We start from the raw sequence: 17,470 nt of genomic DNA, 5'->3' as shown, positions 1-17,470 counted from the left end.
GTCCACAGTTTAAGATTGGTGATATGGTGTGGTTATCATCAAAAAATATTGCTATGAAGGTGGCTTCTCCTAAGTTTAAGCCTAGATTTATTGGACCTTACAAGATTTTGGAGATTATTAATCCGGTCTCTTTTCGTTTGGCTCTTCCTGTCACATTTAAAATCCATAATGTGTTCCATAAGTCCTTGTTGAAGAGGTTTGTTGAACCAGTTGTTCCTGGGGTGGCACCTCCAGACCCTGTATTGGTTGAAGGTAACATGGAATATGAGGTAGAGAAAATACTGGATTCCCGTCTGGCTAGACGGAGACTCCAGTATTTGGTTAAGTGTAAGGGTTATGGTCAGGAGGATAATTCCTGGGTCTCTGCCTCTGATATTCATGCCAAAAGATTGGGGCATGCCTTTCATCGGGCTCACCCTGATCGCCCTGGTGGCGTGGTTGAGGGTTCGGTGACCCCTCCTCAAGGGGGAGTTACTGTTGTGAGTTCATTTTCCTCTTCGTCACTGAGGTCTGGTGAACTCCCTATTCTGGTAAAGGAAGGTAATGAGCCTGATTATCTGGCACCTGAGCCTAATGAGGATGACTGGCTGAGTGGAGTCACGGACTGGATATAAGGCTGCCGACGCCCTTCTGCCCTGCGGGTGATTTCTCTGTGGACTTCTAGGACACCAGTCTGATTCCTGCTCCTCTAAAGCTAAGTTTTCTGCTTTGCCTGTTAGCATTTATGTTTTGTTTTCCTTGCTTTTCTGTATTCTGCCATTCCCTGCTGGGGTGAGCTGAAGCTCCTTTTGCCTGTAGCTCTGTCTTCAGAATATTCCTGAGTACTGACATAGCTTTTTTGAAGCCTAGCGTCTTCAGGGCCTTTTTCACTGTCAGTCTGTTGGCTCTTATTTTCATAGGGTTTTTCGCGGATTGCAGACAGCAGCCTTCCTGTCCTTTTCTATCTAGTTAGCTTGGGCCCCGTCTTTGCTCAGTCTATCTTTCTGTCTGTGTTAGTGTTTTCATCTTGCTTCACCGTCACTATATGTTGGGGGCTGCCTTTTGCTTTGCGGTCTGCTCTGGGGCAGTTTAGATTTCCCCTTTCTTTCTTTAGGCCTATTTAATTCTCTGGCTGTGATCGAGGGGTCTAGGGCATCGTAGGAACCCCCCACGGCTACTGCTAGCTGTGTTGATAGGTTCAGGGGTCTGCAATCCGATAGCTGCCAACTTCTCTGGTTTTCTGGACTTAGCTAGCATTTCTGTTTTTGCCTCCTACGGTGACTCAATCATAACAGTCCCCCTTGTGCTGCTTGTGCAAAACGCAGCACTCAGGATGACAAAGCTCTCAGCACAATAAATTAGGCTTTTTATCTTGACTACTACATTCTGTATAGGCAGCAACTGAGTTGACAACAGTTGAGCTGTACCCTAGGCTTGCTGCGGAGTCCTTTTCTTGCTACTCTATTTCCCCATCTTATGGCCAAAAATTCTAGCTGTTGTCCCGCACATATACATGCAAGTCAGAATAAAGCATTGTATACATCATCTGTTTACATTTCTCTTTATCAGACAGGTCCATAGGTCAGTCCACCCCCTACATACTCCCTTCCTTTGACCATTGTCGTACCCAACAATCCCGTATCCTTCGTTTTTCCTTTCCCACTTTCTTTTGCCCATGTGGCCGGTTGCCTAAGCAGCGCCTGGAGCCCTCTAGCTCAACATGGTGTGCTGGGCAGAGCCGGGAGTAGTTAAACTTTAAGTAGCTGACAGCTACTTGCCGGTGCAATTTTTGTTCATTGGGGTAGGATCACCCGCACTCCTTAACGAGTGTTCTCCCACACTGTTCTCACTTTCCAGAATTGTGTTCCACTCTAGGGGCGGGATGACCGTGGCTCTGGCCTACCAGGTGACGCCTTCCCTCTTCTTCCATTCCGGGTATTTTTCCACTTAGGACCTGACCTGTGGATCACTGTCTATTACAAATCACAAACTTTCTTATCCCTTCATTTATGATCAGTCATGGCAAGCATTTTTCCACTTCTTCATTTTGGACCTCCTTCTTGAACATTTTCCAATATAACAATTTTACCAACTTTTCTGGCAACATTTACATTATTTCCGTTAAATATGCTCATTACCTCTACCTTCAAATATCTATTTAACTATCATTATTAATTAACTCTATCCCTTTTTTTCCTATTCAGCATACCCGCGAATATCCCTCGACATAATAATAGCTCCAAATATTTATGTAAACCTTATCAACCATTATGAAAATATTTGTAAATGCAAGAGCGCCCCCTTCCTTTGCAGAACGTACCCCCCACCACATCCCGGCTGCATCAGGAACAAGGCTTCTTATCCCGAGGGGACGCGGAACAGTCCCCTGAGCTGCGCAACGGTGTGCAGCAGTCCTGGTAGTCCGTGAACATCAACGGTGCTCCGGGACATCTCCTGATGGCCGATGTTCTTCGCCTGCAGAGGGATGTCTGGCAGTCCCTGGGCCACGAGTGTCCACTTCCCCTGTAGTAGTTCTGCTACAGGAGCGCAACAGGTGCCCCACAAACAATTTTCCTCAGGTCCCGTGGACCGTCATGGACTCTTCAGATGAGTGTTGTAGGGTTCTTTACCCTGGGTGAATGCGGGGCAGTTCTAGATGGCATAAACATGCACTAGAAGGGGAAGGGGCCACAGAGGGTTCCGCGGTGTACGTCATGGACCGCATCCCTGCGGGAGACCCGGGCCCTTGCTCGGGCTGAAGAGGCTCTGCAACTGCAGAGCCCCCAAACTGAGGGGAAGAAACAGGGGCAGAGGCGTCCTCAGCTGCCTTCGTACGGGGACTGACATCTTCTCCGGAGAGCACGGTGGTTCCAGGGGATGCTGAGCGGGAGCCCAATGATGCGGACTTTGGGCCTCGTGTCCATGCAGTGGGACAGCGTTGAGGCTATGTGGTCCATCACCGGCCAGGGTAAGGATGCACTCACCCCTCTGATGTTGCGGCTCCGCTCCATCCTGCCCTAGGCTTCTGCTGGTAATGCTGCATACGGGAGGCCGGGCGGGGAGGCTGGAAATCACTATCGGGGATTTTGGGCCTAGCGTCCAGATGAGGCGGGGAAGCAGGGGCTGCTGGCAGTGCCGCCGGCCAGGGCGGGGAGATGCTCACCTTTCCCGGTGCCATGGCCTCCTTCTGGCTGCTCCGCTGCTCCTCCGGGGACTCGGGCACCCGAGCGACCAGATTTTCCACGATGCCGCCGGCCTCCTCCTGCTGGGAAGGATCGATGTCGCCAGCCGTCACCCACGGGAAGGGCCTCGCCGTTCCTCTGCTGCTTCAGGTCCCGTCGCCTGATGTCCGCTGCTGTTTCTCATCCCGCCGTCCGGTAGGACCGACATCCAGGCCCGAGGGTTACGCAGGACACATCAGCGATGGCTGCTCCAATGGCTGAAGAGCGGGTCCCGCTTCCCGTGCTGTCTCCGACTCCGGTGTGAACGGTGGAGAATGTGGGCGCACCTTCGCTAGGTGATCCAGCTCCAAGGCTGCAGGCTCAGATGTCGAGGACTCCATCTGCGGCAGGTCTTCAGGACGGGTGAGAGCTTGCTGCTTTTGTAATGGCTCCCAGCTCCCGCTGTAGTCTTTTAATGTGGGAGGGTGCCCAGCTTTCCTACGACGGCACCAAGCTTTCCCAATGGGGCGATTGTCACTCAATGTGCACCACTCCAGCAGGGGCAGGCTCCGCTTAGCTGCCCCTGGTAGTCCAATTTAGCGCCAACCTCCTCCTTCCCAACAGTCGCCATCTCTGGAGGTGCGCAAAGTCTCTTTCAGGATTCCTCTTTTTTTTTTTTTAGTCAAATCCGGTCTGTAGTCTGTTAATGTAGAAGAGTACCCAGCTTTTCTGCAATGGCACCCAGCTTTTCCAGCAGTGTCACTCTGGGTAAAATCCGGCAATTCCAATCACAGTCCAAATTGTAATCCACTCAGGCATAATCTTCAACCTGCTCAGCTCAGGTCTAAATTTGTAATGCTCTCCGGTAAATCTTCAACCTGTTCAGCTCAGGTCCTTTGAATCTTCGGCGCGGTCTCACCGCTGGCGTTGGTGTATTAGGCAGTGATGATCCTACCAACTACGTCACTTTGTAGTACGTGTGCCGACTGGGGTTGGTCCTTTTCAGCTGCGGAACAGACTGGAGACAGATGCAGGAATCCATTCAATCAGGTCCAAACTTTATAGGGTGTCCTGACATCAACGGCATACACGACAGCTTCTGCCCCTAGGCCTGGGTAAACGTCACCTCCTGCTGTTCCTATTGGCAAAGCCCCTCTGGGTTCCTTTACCATGGCTGCCGTAAGGCCCACGGCCACAGCGCTTCCCCCTGGCTGAGTCTGCCCGCTGTAACACTTACTCACTCTTCGGTGTCCAGCCGTCCGGTACCCCAGACATTCCGTTAGTCACTGCCGTCCTGTCCTGCGGCTATCCTCTCAGGGCCACCCCCCCTCTGAATGTCCGCCTCTCTCTCTTCTATCTCTCCTGAGCTTCTCCTTCCTCCATCCTCTCCTCAGCTCTTCTCGTTTCTCTCTTCCTCCTAGGTGTATGTCTTACCCCTGGGACTCTTTCTTATATCTCCTTCTTCTGGAAATCCCCTTCCCAGTCCCGTAACTCCTCCCACCATGACTATGCAGTTTCCCTAGCCTAAGGCTTGCTGCTGAGTCCTTTTCTCACTACTCAAAATCCGGTACTACACCATCTTTCACTAATTCTAGCTGTTGTCCCACACATATACATACAAGTCAGAATAAAGCATTGTATACATCATCTTTTTACATTTCCCTCTTTATCAGACAGGTCCATAGGTCAGTCCACCCCCTACATATACATGATTCAGTACTGGCTACATTTATTTCTAAAAGCTGTTACTATATTTCACACAATTTCTAACCCTATTTGGGCTATTCTTGGGCTTATGCCTAGGATTAAAAATAAGACTAGGGATATGGTTGTGGCTTGCGGTAGCAATGATATAACTTACTATATTTTTAATTATTTGCATAATATTTGTACTTATAAAGTGTGATGCAGTGACCCCTGTTACAGCTAGGGGGTACTGTATGTGCACCTTAAGATTATGCATGTGGGCGTTTCCTTAATTGTGATGGTGAAACAGTGACCGGCATGATTGTAGATGACCGGTATGTGTCGCAGTGGTACTCTGCGCAGTAAGCCCAAAAATGATGTTCTTGGGCTGGGACTTGTAGTTCCATGAGTTTATTTACCTATAAGGGGGCTTATAGGTCTAGTCGGAGAGCTGGGCGGGATCGGCTAGCCACACATACACCACCTACATATGGGGGTGGTTTTGGATATGTAATGTGACTGAGGTCTGGTCACATGGCCTGAGTGGTCAGAGTGCAAGGTCCTGGAAGGCCTGTGTGTTGGAAGTTGCTAACTTCCTGAAGAGCACACGGTGAGGACTTGGACCTGGAGGCCTGGGTGTTGGATGGCCCCAGGGGGGACGGACGTCCTGAATAGCACTTGGAGAGGCCATGTGTGAGCAGAGTCTGTGAAGGCATGCGTTGGGGGAGCAAACAACCTTCTGAGGGTCTGGACTGTCAGGAGTGCCCTGGTCACAGGGACGGTGATCCCAGCAAGGCAGTTTCCCTAGGAGAGAGGACTGACAAGGAGTCGGCCTCTGGAGCAGGAGCTCCTGTAAGGTACCTACATAGACTGTTGGTGCTTGTTAGGTTCCATGAACGTTAAGGAACTGTTTGGAGTACGGTCGCCCCCGGTAACTGGGCAGAGAGGTCCGACGGGTTTAGGGACTGCGAATTAAAGCCATATCCTGTAAGATACTATGGACCATGTGATATATAACATGTTCCTCAGCGGTTTATGATGGCATAATAAACTGCATTGGACTGTATAAGTAAGAAAGCGTTCCTGTGTGCCTGAATATCGCAGCCGAGTGTCCCCCATACCCGTGCAGTGAGCGCTGCACTAAAAAAGATAAAATGATTAAGCAGAATAAAACTGTTGGCTCACTTTCTATAAACTTAGGCCAAATAAGCCTTGAAAAGTCATACTGGCATCTAACTTTTTTCTTATTCTCTTTTGCAGGCTGCACTTCACACAACCAACAGGTAAAAACAATTATGATTTATTTAGTATAGAAATGTTTCCAGTAGGACAATGATTATAAAGGGTCATTTATTTGATCACCAAGGGTTATGCTCTACGTGGCATGCGCTACTATAGGCTGTCATGTACTTACAGTAAAGAGTGTAATGGGAAACAAGGTGTTTGCTCATAAACTGGAGAACATTGATATTTTACGTTACAAATACTAATGAGCAGTTTGTGGATCACATATCTGCATAATATTATTATTACAGGTTAACCATAATAGTATTTTATGTCGTCCTCTGTTCTTCATCTCAGTATACTCTGGTTCTGCATTGTATGCTTATGCCCTTTACATCTCGCCCATAAGACAGACCCCTAGTATTGAAAATCAGCGGCTTCCAGAAGAAATAATGTTCATGTTCTTTTGGGTGTCGCACTTTATAACACTATTAACATGCAGGTTAACCCTATATATATACATCTTAACCCCAAATCTCTTTTTTATAATATAAGGATAGAGTGAAGCTTGTTGACGTAACAAAAATAGAGCAAAAAATAAAATTGAGGCTTGTGGAAGTCTATAATTATACAGATCATAAATCAGTAATAGTTACTGTAAATGGTTTCTAGCAATACTTGGATGACTTGGAGATTTAATACACTGCTCAAAAAATTAAAGGGAACACTTAAACAGCAGAATGTAACTCCAAGTAAATCAAACTTCTGTGAAATCAAACTGTCCACTTAGGAAGCAACACTGATTGACAATCAATTTCACATGCTGTTGTGCAAATGGAATAGACAACAGATTAAAATTATTGGCAATTATCAAGACACTCTCAGTAAAGGAGTGGTTCTGCAGTTGGGGAGCACAGACCACATCTCAGTACCTATGCTTTCTGGCTGATGTTTTGGTCACTTTTGAATGTTGGCTGTGCTTTCACACTCATGGTAGCATGAGACGGACTCTACAACCCACACAAGTGGCTCAGGTAGTGCAGCTCATCCAGGATGGCACATCAATGCGAGCTGTGGCAAGAAGGTTAGCTGCGTCTGTCAGCGTAGTGTCCAGAGGCTGGAGGCGCTACCAGGAGACAGGCCAGTACACCAGGAGAATGTAGGAGGCCGTAGGAGGGCAACAACCCAGCAGCAGGACCCCTACCTCCACCTTTGTGCAAGGAGGAATAGGAGGAGCACTGCCAGAGCCCTGGAAAATGACCTCCAGCAGGCCACAAATGTGCATGTGTCTGCACAAACAGTTAGAAACCGACTCCATGAGGATGGTCTAAATGCCCGAAGTCCACAGTTGGGGGTTGTGCTCACAGGCCAACACCGTACAGGACGCTTGTCATTTGCCATAGAACACCAGGATTGGCAAATTTGCCACTGGCGCCCTGTGCTCTTCACAGATGAAAGCAGGTTCACACTGAGCACATGTGACAGACGTGACAGAGTCTGGAGATGCCGTGGAGAGCGATCTGCTGCCTGCAACATCCTTCAGCATGACCGGTTTGGCAGTGGGTCAGTAATGGTGTGGAGTGGCATTTCTTTGGAGGGCCGCACAGCCCTCCATGTGCTCACCAGAGGTAGCCTGACTGCCATTAGGTACCGAGATGAGATCCTCAGACCCCTTGTGAGACCATATGCTGGTGCGGTTGGCCCTGGGTTCCTCCTAATGCAGGACAATGCCAGACCTCATGTGGCTGGAGTATGTCAGCAGTTCCTGCAAGATGAAAGCATTGAAGCTATGGACAGGCACGCCCGTTCCCCAGACCTGAATCCGATTGAGCATATCTGGGACATCATGTCTCGCTCCATCCACCACTTCACATTAAACCACAGATTGTCCAGGAGTTGGCGGATGCTTTAGTCCAGGTCTGGGAGGAGATCCCTCAGGAGACCATTCACCGCCTCATCAGGAGCATGCCCAGGCATTGTACAGTAGGGAGTTCAAACAGGCACGTGGAGGCCACACACAATACTGAGCCTCATTTTGACTTGTTTTAAGGACATTACATTCCACTATAATTTTGTGTGAGACTCCAAATCCAGGCCTCCTTTGGTTAATAAATTTGATTTCCATTGATGACTTTTGTGTGATTTTGTTGTCAGCACATTCAACTTTGTACAGAACAAAGTATTCAATGAGAATCTTACATTCATTCAGATGTAGGATGTGTTATTTGAGTGTTCCCTTTATTTTTTTTGAGCAGTGTACATTTTCAAACTTTCTCCTAACAACTTTTGAAAGCTTTGAGAAACCTATTACTATTGCTGAAAGGGAATCTGTCATCAGGTTTGTGCTACCTAATCTGAGAGCAAGAAAATCATATCAGGAGAAAAGCACTAACAAGAACCAAAATGAAAAAAGTGAAAAAACTTTATTAGAATATCAATAGAACATATAGTATAAAAACATGGGAAAAAAAAGACAGGGGAATGACAATGGTTAGACAAAAAACAATGGTGGAACCACGGTTGTAAACTGGCAAAAAGAACCATAGGCAAAGTAAACAATTGTAAATATACTGTACAGGTCAGCTCAAAAGTGCATGTGCATTGTGCAACCAAGTGTGCCGATATAAGTAATATAGATGAGAGGTATATCAAAGAGTACAGGTACACTAAGGGCACAAGAAAAATTCATGGGGGCAGATAGCCGCAGTGAAAAAATGTTCAGAGCAACGACCACAGAGACAAGGTACATATATGCCTAAAGAATTATCTGAGAAACTGTGGTGCCACCCACCCCAAAGCGCTCTGTATGACCTCTCCACCACCAATGATTGTCAGCTTTCTGCCTATGCACAGTGTACACAGAAAGCTGCCAATCAGTGGTGTTGGCAGGGTTATACTGTACATAACTCAGCATTCAGAGAACTGCTAGATCTGCAGCGGATAAAACAGTTGACTTTATGAAAACTGCAGCAGGAAGCCCAGTAAGTGATACAACACTGGAATCAGTGTTTCTTTCCCTACAACTTGCTCTCAGATGGGAAAAAACACAAAAATTGAACGTTGACACATGATAAGGTTATTATAATATACTAGACAGTGTAGGACCGCCCCGACCACAGAGTCACCTTGTCGATGGTGGGACGGCTTTTATGCTATGTTTGATCAAATACAGTATTACTAAGAACTCTGTATGATTTAAATGCACTTTTGCTTTTTACTTATTTAATTATAGCAGGGCTTTTTTTTTCATTTTGTCTTTTGTAGGTTTTGTTTGCTCTCAGATGGGGTAGCAAAAACCCGGTGACAGACTCCTTTTAAAAATCAAGTCACTAGAATACAAAATTAAAACTGCATATGTTATTAAATAAATGTATTAGACTTGGTAAGACTGATGTACTTACTTTGAAAATCTATATCAGAATGGCTGTATACTCATAATTGTACAATTAGCAATTTATGAGTCCATCTTTGTCAGTTTATATGTAATAATGTGTGCAGTTTGTATTGTGAAGACAGGTGATTGATGGTCTCAAAATCTGTATGCCGTACAATTCTGTTTAAAGTTACAGGGTTTTTTTTTGCAGATTACACCAATACTTCAATACTGATATCAACTTAAATATTTCAACAAATGCAGATTTTAAAAACATTACTTTAGACTACTCAGATGTGGATCAACTTCTGGATTCCATCAATTCTCTCCCAGGTATTTGAACATTTCATACTTTAATCTCTATCTTTATATATAAAAATGAATGTATGTATGTATGTATGTTTGTATCGGCCATGCCCACTCCACATAGCCCCACCCAATCACTAAGCATCTTTCATTTCACCAGAGCTGTTTAAAAGAAGCTAAGTTCTGATTGGCTGCTATGAGCAACAGTTTTCCCACCTCAGCAGACACTGACCGGGAGGGAGAAATCTAGCATCCACAGGAACATAAGCTCCCAGCCATTGTCTGCCCCCAAGAAAGGAGCAGAGAGCACATGACAGAAATGAATCCCCCCTCCCGTGCCCATATTCCCATCACACATCCTCCATCCCATAGTCCCATAGTCCCATCTTCCCTCTTAAAGGAATCTTCGGTATATAACTTAGGGCAAATCCCTCAGCGCTCTGGTTCTGACCCCAGGCTCACTTAAAGGGATCCCCAGTATGGAAGTTAGGGCAAATCCATTCAACGCTCTGGTTCTGACCCCAGGCCCCTCTTAAAGGGATCCCCAGTATGGAAGTCAGGGCAAATCCACTCTGCGCTCTGGTTCAGACCCCAGGCCTTTCTTAAAGGGGGCGAAACTTCTCAGTGGGCCCCTAACCAGGTAACCTTGATTACAGCTGGGTGATGCACCCTAATAGTGGAGGAGAACCTCAGCAGATGACTGCGATGTTACTGAAAATAATCTCTATATAAAGACGAACATGGATATTACTGCCATATGGTCAGTGGTAGATACCAGTCCTACAGAACATGTAAGTGATCACAGTACAGTTGTAGATGGTGACTTACTGCTGATGTTCTTTCTGATGGAATCGTTCACTTTTCACGTCTTTTCCATCTGGCCTAGAATGACATTACAACTCCTTCAGCCAGGACTCGGCTGCAGAGAATACAACAAAGACACATTTCACATCTCACATTTTCAGCACTGTCACCAATGGGACTATTCTCTGCCTGCACAAACCCCTCATCTTGCTGATACCCCAATGCTGAGCCGCTGCTGCCATATGTGTCCTTAAAACTGCACCTGCTGTGTGCCCCTGTGTGACCTCTAAATTTTAAAGCAACTCTCTAGAATATAGTAATGCCATGTGCAAGTGCCCTAGAAAACCGTTCCCACATTTTTTCCCCTAAAAAGTAATAATACCCTCTGTGTGCCCCTTTGACAGTCACAGTCACCTGAGTTCCCCTATAACAATAAGTGCCCACTTTACATTTAATAGTGTCCCAAGTCTCCTGCCTGAACAGCTCCCACATACACGGTATGATGCTCTCATACACAGTATAATGCCCCCTCACTCTATATATACTGACCTCTTAATATCCCCCAAACTGTTAAATGGCTCCAACACTGTATGATGGCCACATCACTGTAATCTCCACACTGTATGATGGCCCCCTAGATAGCATCCATATAGCATAAGACACCAGATAGTCCTCAATATAGTGTAATGCACTCCCCATAGGCAGACTCTATACAGTATAATGCACTCCCCATAGGCCTTCATATAGTATCATGCCCTCCCCATAGGTCTCCATATAGTGTTATGCACTCCCCATAGGCAGACTCTATAGTTTAATGTACCCCCCATAGGCAGACTGTACAGTATATTGCACTCCTCATAGGCAGACTCTATAGTGTAATGTGCTTCACAAAGGTAGACTATAGTATAATGCACTTCCCATAGGCAGACTCTATAGTATAATGCACTTCCCATAGGAAGACTACATAGTATAATGCAGCCCCCATAGTCAGCCTCTATAGCGTAATGCATCCCCATAGGCAGCCTCTATATGGAAGGCTGTAAATCTGTCCCCAATCCCCTCAGCAAGACATAAAAGTGACCTCTCATTATACTCACCAACGGTGCTCACCAAGGCATAGCTGGTCTTGACTTAAGATCACTATCCTCCATTACTGCATCGTCTGGATGATACGTCCCATGTCATCCACCCAGTGTCACCCATTGTGTTCCTATGCAGGCGCACTTCTCTCTGGGCTGCTAAAAGCAGAGCTAAGTACTGTAGTGCATATGCGCTGGGAAAGGCCAAAGGGCGCTGTTGACCTGGAAGTAAAGCCAACGCATGCGCACTACAATACTATGCTCTGACTTCAGTAGGGAAAAGATTAGTGCGCCTGCACAGGAGTGCGATAGAGGACACTGAATGCATGATGTAAGACGCATCTTCCACACAAATTGGGACAGCGATCACAAAAAGAGGGTAGGCGCCGGATCAAGACTAGAGACGCCCAGACCGCGCCGTCTGGGAGTATGATAAAAGCTCTTTTTTGTGCATAGAGGATTGAGGACATGTAGAGAGCATTCTAGAACACTGTATGTGAGGGCGTACAGATTCTGGCCGGACCTTATATGGGGAAAGCCTGCTTAAAGGCTCCCTGTAATCTGTAAGACCAGTAGCCACCGTCTTTTAGCCACATTTAAAGGCCATCCTGCAAGATTCCAGCCGCTCGCAAACTAAAGAAAATAATCATTCTCCTTCTCGTAAGCTAATCAGCAGCATCCAGTCGGATGAGTGTCTATGGTCCCTGCTCAGTGCCTCCTCTGAACCCACAATTGTCATCCTCCTGCCTTTACTGATCTGGCTGACAGCTGCTGTTCCCTCCTGTGCAGGTGCTCTCGCAGACAGTGGATCACATAGGAGACGTCAGCCATGTCAATCAAGGCAGGAGAGATGGTGAATCAGGCCTATAGTGAGCAACTGTTGTCCACACAACCCCTATATGCGGGGAGCTGGCTCAGCCCTTCTCTCTTTTTACTAGTTCTCTGTTAACAGCTTCTCATTTCCTGTCATATTGGCCTTTTAGATACTTGAGATTACAGAGTATATAGTTTTACAAGGATACAGGACTAACTTCTAACATATTTAAAAAAACTGACCGTGACATCCAAGCATAAACTAAGTGTGAACAGGTGCTTAACCTAGAGTCACCAACTCATATACACTCAAACGAAAAAGTCAGAAGGTTTTTCATTTTCATGTTTGCATGCTATGGCGCTACAGTGTGCTTCCTATTTTGTCTGCGTGTATATGAGTTGGTGACTCTAGGTTAAGCACCTGTTCACACTTAGTTTATGCTTGGATGTGAGTCAGTTTTTTGAAATTTGTATTCATTTACTTTCTGACTGAGCACTCCACCTCTTAGCCGGAGGCGTTTTTAATCACAGCAGGGCCACCACCCCTCCACAGAGATATAGATTTCAGTCTAAGGAGAGGATTTACATAAGTTCCCATTCAGATGAAGACTTTAGTCTAAGTGAGGGTTGGCATAGATAGGGTCCTGGAAAATGAGAAATTCCTTACCATGGCTTCCAGGTACACATGAATTGGCCATTTTATGCGCTAAGCTTTCTCAATTTTTCATATTTCTAATGCAGTAATGCAATTCATTTTTCATATTTCATGTTTGCATGCTATGGCGCTACAGTGTATTTCCTTTTTTGTTTGAGTTTGACTTCTAACATAAACATCCCCTAAAATATAAACTTTATTAAGATACTTTTAAAATGTCCAAACAAAAACTCCACAGAAAGCAACTGTGAAAAAATGTGTAAAAAGATAAATGTTATTACACTTTGAGTCCGTACCACAGCCAATCCTGAGTTATGGTCTAACACGTGGCCATCTTGTCCACATGAACAATGCTTTGGCCACTGCCAAAGAGGATCTCCATATTATTGTAGGCAAGTTAGTGGATGTTTACATATCATAACCATCCAGATGGGGCTTGCCTGATAGGCAAAACCTATAAAACTGAAAAGCAACATGGTTTCTTGAGCTTATATGCCTATACACAGATCAGATAAATCTTTTATGCTTTGGTGTGCCTACATATAATAAATGTCATTTCCCAAGATATTTGTCAATCCACTTGTCAGTCTTTTATTTTTATCATGTCAAGCAATAAACTTTCAAACAACTAGTATGTGTATATTGACACCTACAGATCTGATATATCTTTGTGCTATTGTAAACTCATGAAATAAATTATGTGCCAACACACTTATCAGTCACATGTCAGTTTTCAGTCTCTCAGCACAAGCAATGACTAGCCAGGTCTTTCCCCGGGAAGGAACAACCACGGGAAGGGCAGTCTCCAATGAAGGAAACCACCTATGCCAAAACATGGTATCCATCCACAGACAGCTGTTTTGGGTTATTGCCCCTCATCAGTGTGGAGTAGGAAACTGGCCAGTAGGAGCAATGCCTAGTAGAAAACTGTGAAAAAAGAGGATGAATGAACTCATAGAGATCAACATCCAACACTGCGGAGACACCATCACATGTTTCTCAACGCAGTGATTCTAGAGCAATGCCCCCATCCCTTATGGGAAATATGTAAAAACATACACAAGCCGTGGAGACAGCATCACATGTTTCTCAGCGCAAGCAATGACTAGCCAGGTCTTTCCCCGGGAAGGAACAACCACGGGAAGGGCAGTCTCCAATGAAGGAAACCACCTATGCCATCCATGGTATCCATCTATGAGTTCATTCATCCTCTTTTTTCACAGTCTTCTACTAGGCATTGCTACTACTGGCCAGTTTCCTACTCCACACTGATGAGGGGCAATACCCCGAAACAGCTGTCTGTGGATGAATACCATGTTTTGGCATAGGTGGTTTCCTTCATTGGAGACTGCCCTTCCGGTGGTTGTTCCTTCCCGGGGAAAGACCTGGCTAGTCATTGCTTGCGTTGAGAAACATGTGATGGTGTCTCTGCGGCTTGTGTATGTTTTTACATATTTCCCATAAGGGATGGGGGCATTGCTCTAGAATCACTGCGCTGAGAAACATGTGATGGCGTCTCCGCAGTGTTGGATGTTGATCTCTATGAGTTCATTCATCCTCTTTTTTCACAGTTTTCAGTCTCTGTCCAGCTTCCAGGATAAACAAGACATACAAGTTTAAGAATCTTCATTGCTTTATATACCTGTATGTATATACACTACCGTTCAAAAGTTTGGGGTCACCCAGACAATTTTGTGTTTTCCATGAAAACTTATACGTTTATTAATCAAGTGAGTTGCAAAATGAATTTAAAATCTAGTCCAGACATTGGCAAGGTTCGAAAAAAGATTTTTATTTGAAATAATAATTTTCTCCTTCAAACTTTGCATTCGTCAAAGAATGCTCTCTTTGCAGCAATTACAGCATTGCAGACCTTTGGCATTCTAGCAGTTAATTTGCTGAGGTAATCTGGAGAAATTTCATCCCATGCTTCCAGAAGTCACTCCCACAAGTTGGTTTGGCTTGATGGGCACTTTTTGCATACCATACGGTCATGCTGCTCCCACAACAGCTCAATGGGGTTGAGATCTGGTGACTGCGCTGGCTACTCAATTACAGATAGAATACCAGCTACCTGCTTCTTCCCTAAATAGTTCTTGCATAATTTGGAGGTGTGCTTTGGGTCATTGTCCTGTTGTAGGATTAAATTGGCTCAAATCAAGTGCTGTCCAAAGGGTATGGCATGGTGTTGCAAAATGGAGTGATAGCCTTCCTTATTCAAAATCCCTTTTACCTTGTACAAATCTCCCACTTTATCAGCACCAAAGCAACCCCAGACCATCACATTACCTCCACCATGCTTGACAGATGGCGTCAGGCACTCTTCAAGAATCTTTTCAGTTATTCTGTGTCTCACAAATGTTCTTCTGTGTGATCCAAACACCTCAGACTTGGATTTGTCTGTCCATAGCACTTTTTTCCAATCTTCCTTTGTCCAATGTCTGTGTTCTTTTGCCCATATTAATCTTTTCCTTTTATTAGCCAGGCTCAGATATGGCTTTTTCTTTACCACTCTGCCCTGTAGGCCAGCATCCTGGAGTCACCTCTTCACTGTAGACATTAACACTGTCATTTTGAGTGTACTATTTAATGAAGCTGCCAGTTGAGAACCTGTGAGGCGTCGATTTCTCAAACTACAGACTCTAATGTACATGTCTTGTTGCTCAGTTGTGCAGCGAGGCCTCCCACTTCTCTTTCTACTCTGGTTAGAGCCTGTTTTTGCTCTCCTCTGAAGGGAGTAGTACACACCATTGTAGGAAATCTTCAGTTTCTTCGCAATTTCTCGCATGGAATAGCCTTCATTTCTAAGAGCAAGAATAGACTGTCGAGTTTCACATGAAAGTTCTTTTTTTCTGGCCATTTTGAGAGTTTAATGGAACCAACAAATGTAATGCTCCAGATTCTCAACTAGCTCAAAGGAAGGTCAGGCTTATAGCTTCTCTAATCAGCCAAACTGTTTTCAGCTGTGCTAACATAATTGCACAAGGATTTTCAAGGGTATTCTAACCATCTATTAGCCTTCTTACACAGTTAGCAAACACAAAGTACCATAAGAACACTGGAGTGATGGTTGTTGGAAATGGGCCTCTATACACCTATGATAATATTGCATTACAAACTAGACGTTTGCAGCTAGAATAGTCATTTACCACATTAATAATGTATAGAGTGTATTTCTGAATTATTTAATGTTATCTTCATTGGCAAAAACTGTGGTTTTCTTTCAAAAATTCGGAAATTTCTGTGACCCTAAACTTTTGAATGGTAGTGTATTCGACCAACAGATTAGACATATCAAATAGTAAATGACACGTGCCAAGATACTTATCAGTCTACATGCTGTGTAGTGTGTCCTCTGGTCCTGGGTGCTGCTCCTCGGCTGTCAGGCTTCTCCCAGGCAGAAGCAGACGAGTGCAGACAGTGAGCCGAGCTCACAGTCAGATACAGAGCCCCACTGCGTCCCGGCTGCTGCTGGAGCTGATGACTTCTCTGCAGCGGGGAGCTCTGAAGGAGAGAGCGCTAAGCCAGGATTGGGTGAGTGACCTCCCTTCCCCCTCTCCTTCACAGACTGCAGAAGAGCGGTCTCATGACTCACTCCCTGCAATCTGATTGGAGGCCTGTCATTCCTTCTCTCTGTTGAGTCCCTGTAATCGCGTTTGTACCTTGCATGTTACTTTAGATACATGCGCAGTACAAACACAAGGGAAATAATAGATAATCATTGACCACAGGCAGAGGCCCCTTAGGGGATGGGGCCCCTAACGCCGACCCTGACAGTAGCGTAGCTCCGGGTGGACCCCCTCAAAGCGCAGGGCCTGGGGCGACCGCCCCTCTGCCCCTCGGTAGCTACGCTACTGCCCGGTATGCCAGGCCTCTCTTAAAGGGATCCCCGGTATGGAAGCTAGGATCGTTCCACTCAGTGCTCTGGTTCTGACCCCAGCTTCTCTTAAAGAGATCATTGGTATTGAAGTGAGGGCAAATCCATTCTGCGCTCTGGTTCTGACCCAAGGTTTCTCTTAAAGGGATCTCCGGTATGGAAGTTAGGGCAAATCCCTCAGCTACCCAGCAATGAGAGTTACAGACAAGCAGTGGGGGCACTTCTGTACATAGCAACCACAACTCGTCCTGATATCACAGCCACATTCGGAATTCTCTGCCGACGTGTAGACAAGCCACGCCAAAGAGACTGGAATGCAATTAACCCTCCGTCAGGCGCAATATAGATTCTCCTCAGTTCATGTGCAATGTGCCTGACAAGCACAGGTCAGAAAACCACCTATAGTAGCTACATATTTCAATTTCAGGACTATAGAAGTAGTCAGTGACCTTCATAGGAATGTATTAAAAGAGATTACACCAAATCAGATGCAAAAAAAAACATTTATTAACC

General features: G+C 45.6%; 1 protein-coding gene across 1 annotated transcript in view; it reads left to right on the top strand.

Moving 5' to 3' along the window:
• Positions 1–17,470, top strand: part of FSD2 (fibronectin type III and SPRY domain containing 2) — an 84,374-nt gene that overhangs the window by 34,829 nt on the left and 32,075 nt on the right. Inside the window, exons 5-6 of the mRNA XM_073568520.1 lie at positions 6,087–6,109; positions 9,635–9,756. Coding sequence (XP_073424621.1) covers positions 6,087–6,109; positions 9,635–9,756 — 145 coding nt within the window. The remainder of the gene's footprint in view (positions 1–6,086; positions 6,110–9,634; positions 9,757–17,470) is intronic.

The sequence above is a fragment of the Dendrobates tinctorius genome, unplaced genomic scaffold (genome assembly GCF_039654945.1).
Source record: "Dendrobates tinctorius isolate UK_male_01 unplaced genomic scaffold, ASM3965494v1 ptg000022l, whole genome shotgun sequence".
Taxonomy (NCBI): Eukaryota; Metazoa; Chordata; class Amphibia; order Anura; family Dendrobatidae; genus Dendrobates; species Dendrobates tinctorius.
The sequence above is the reverse complement of the archived record's forward strand: the minus strand, read 5'-3'. Positions and strand labels throughout refer to the sequence as shown.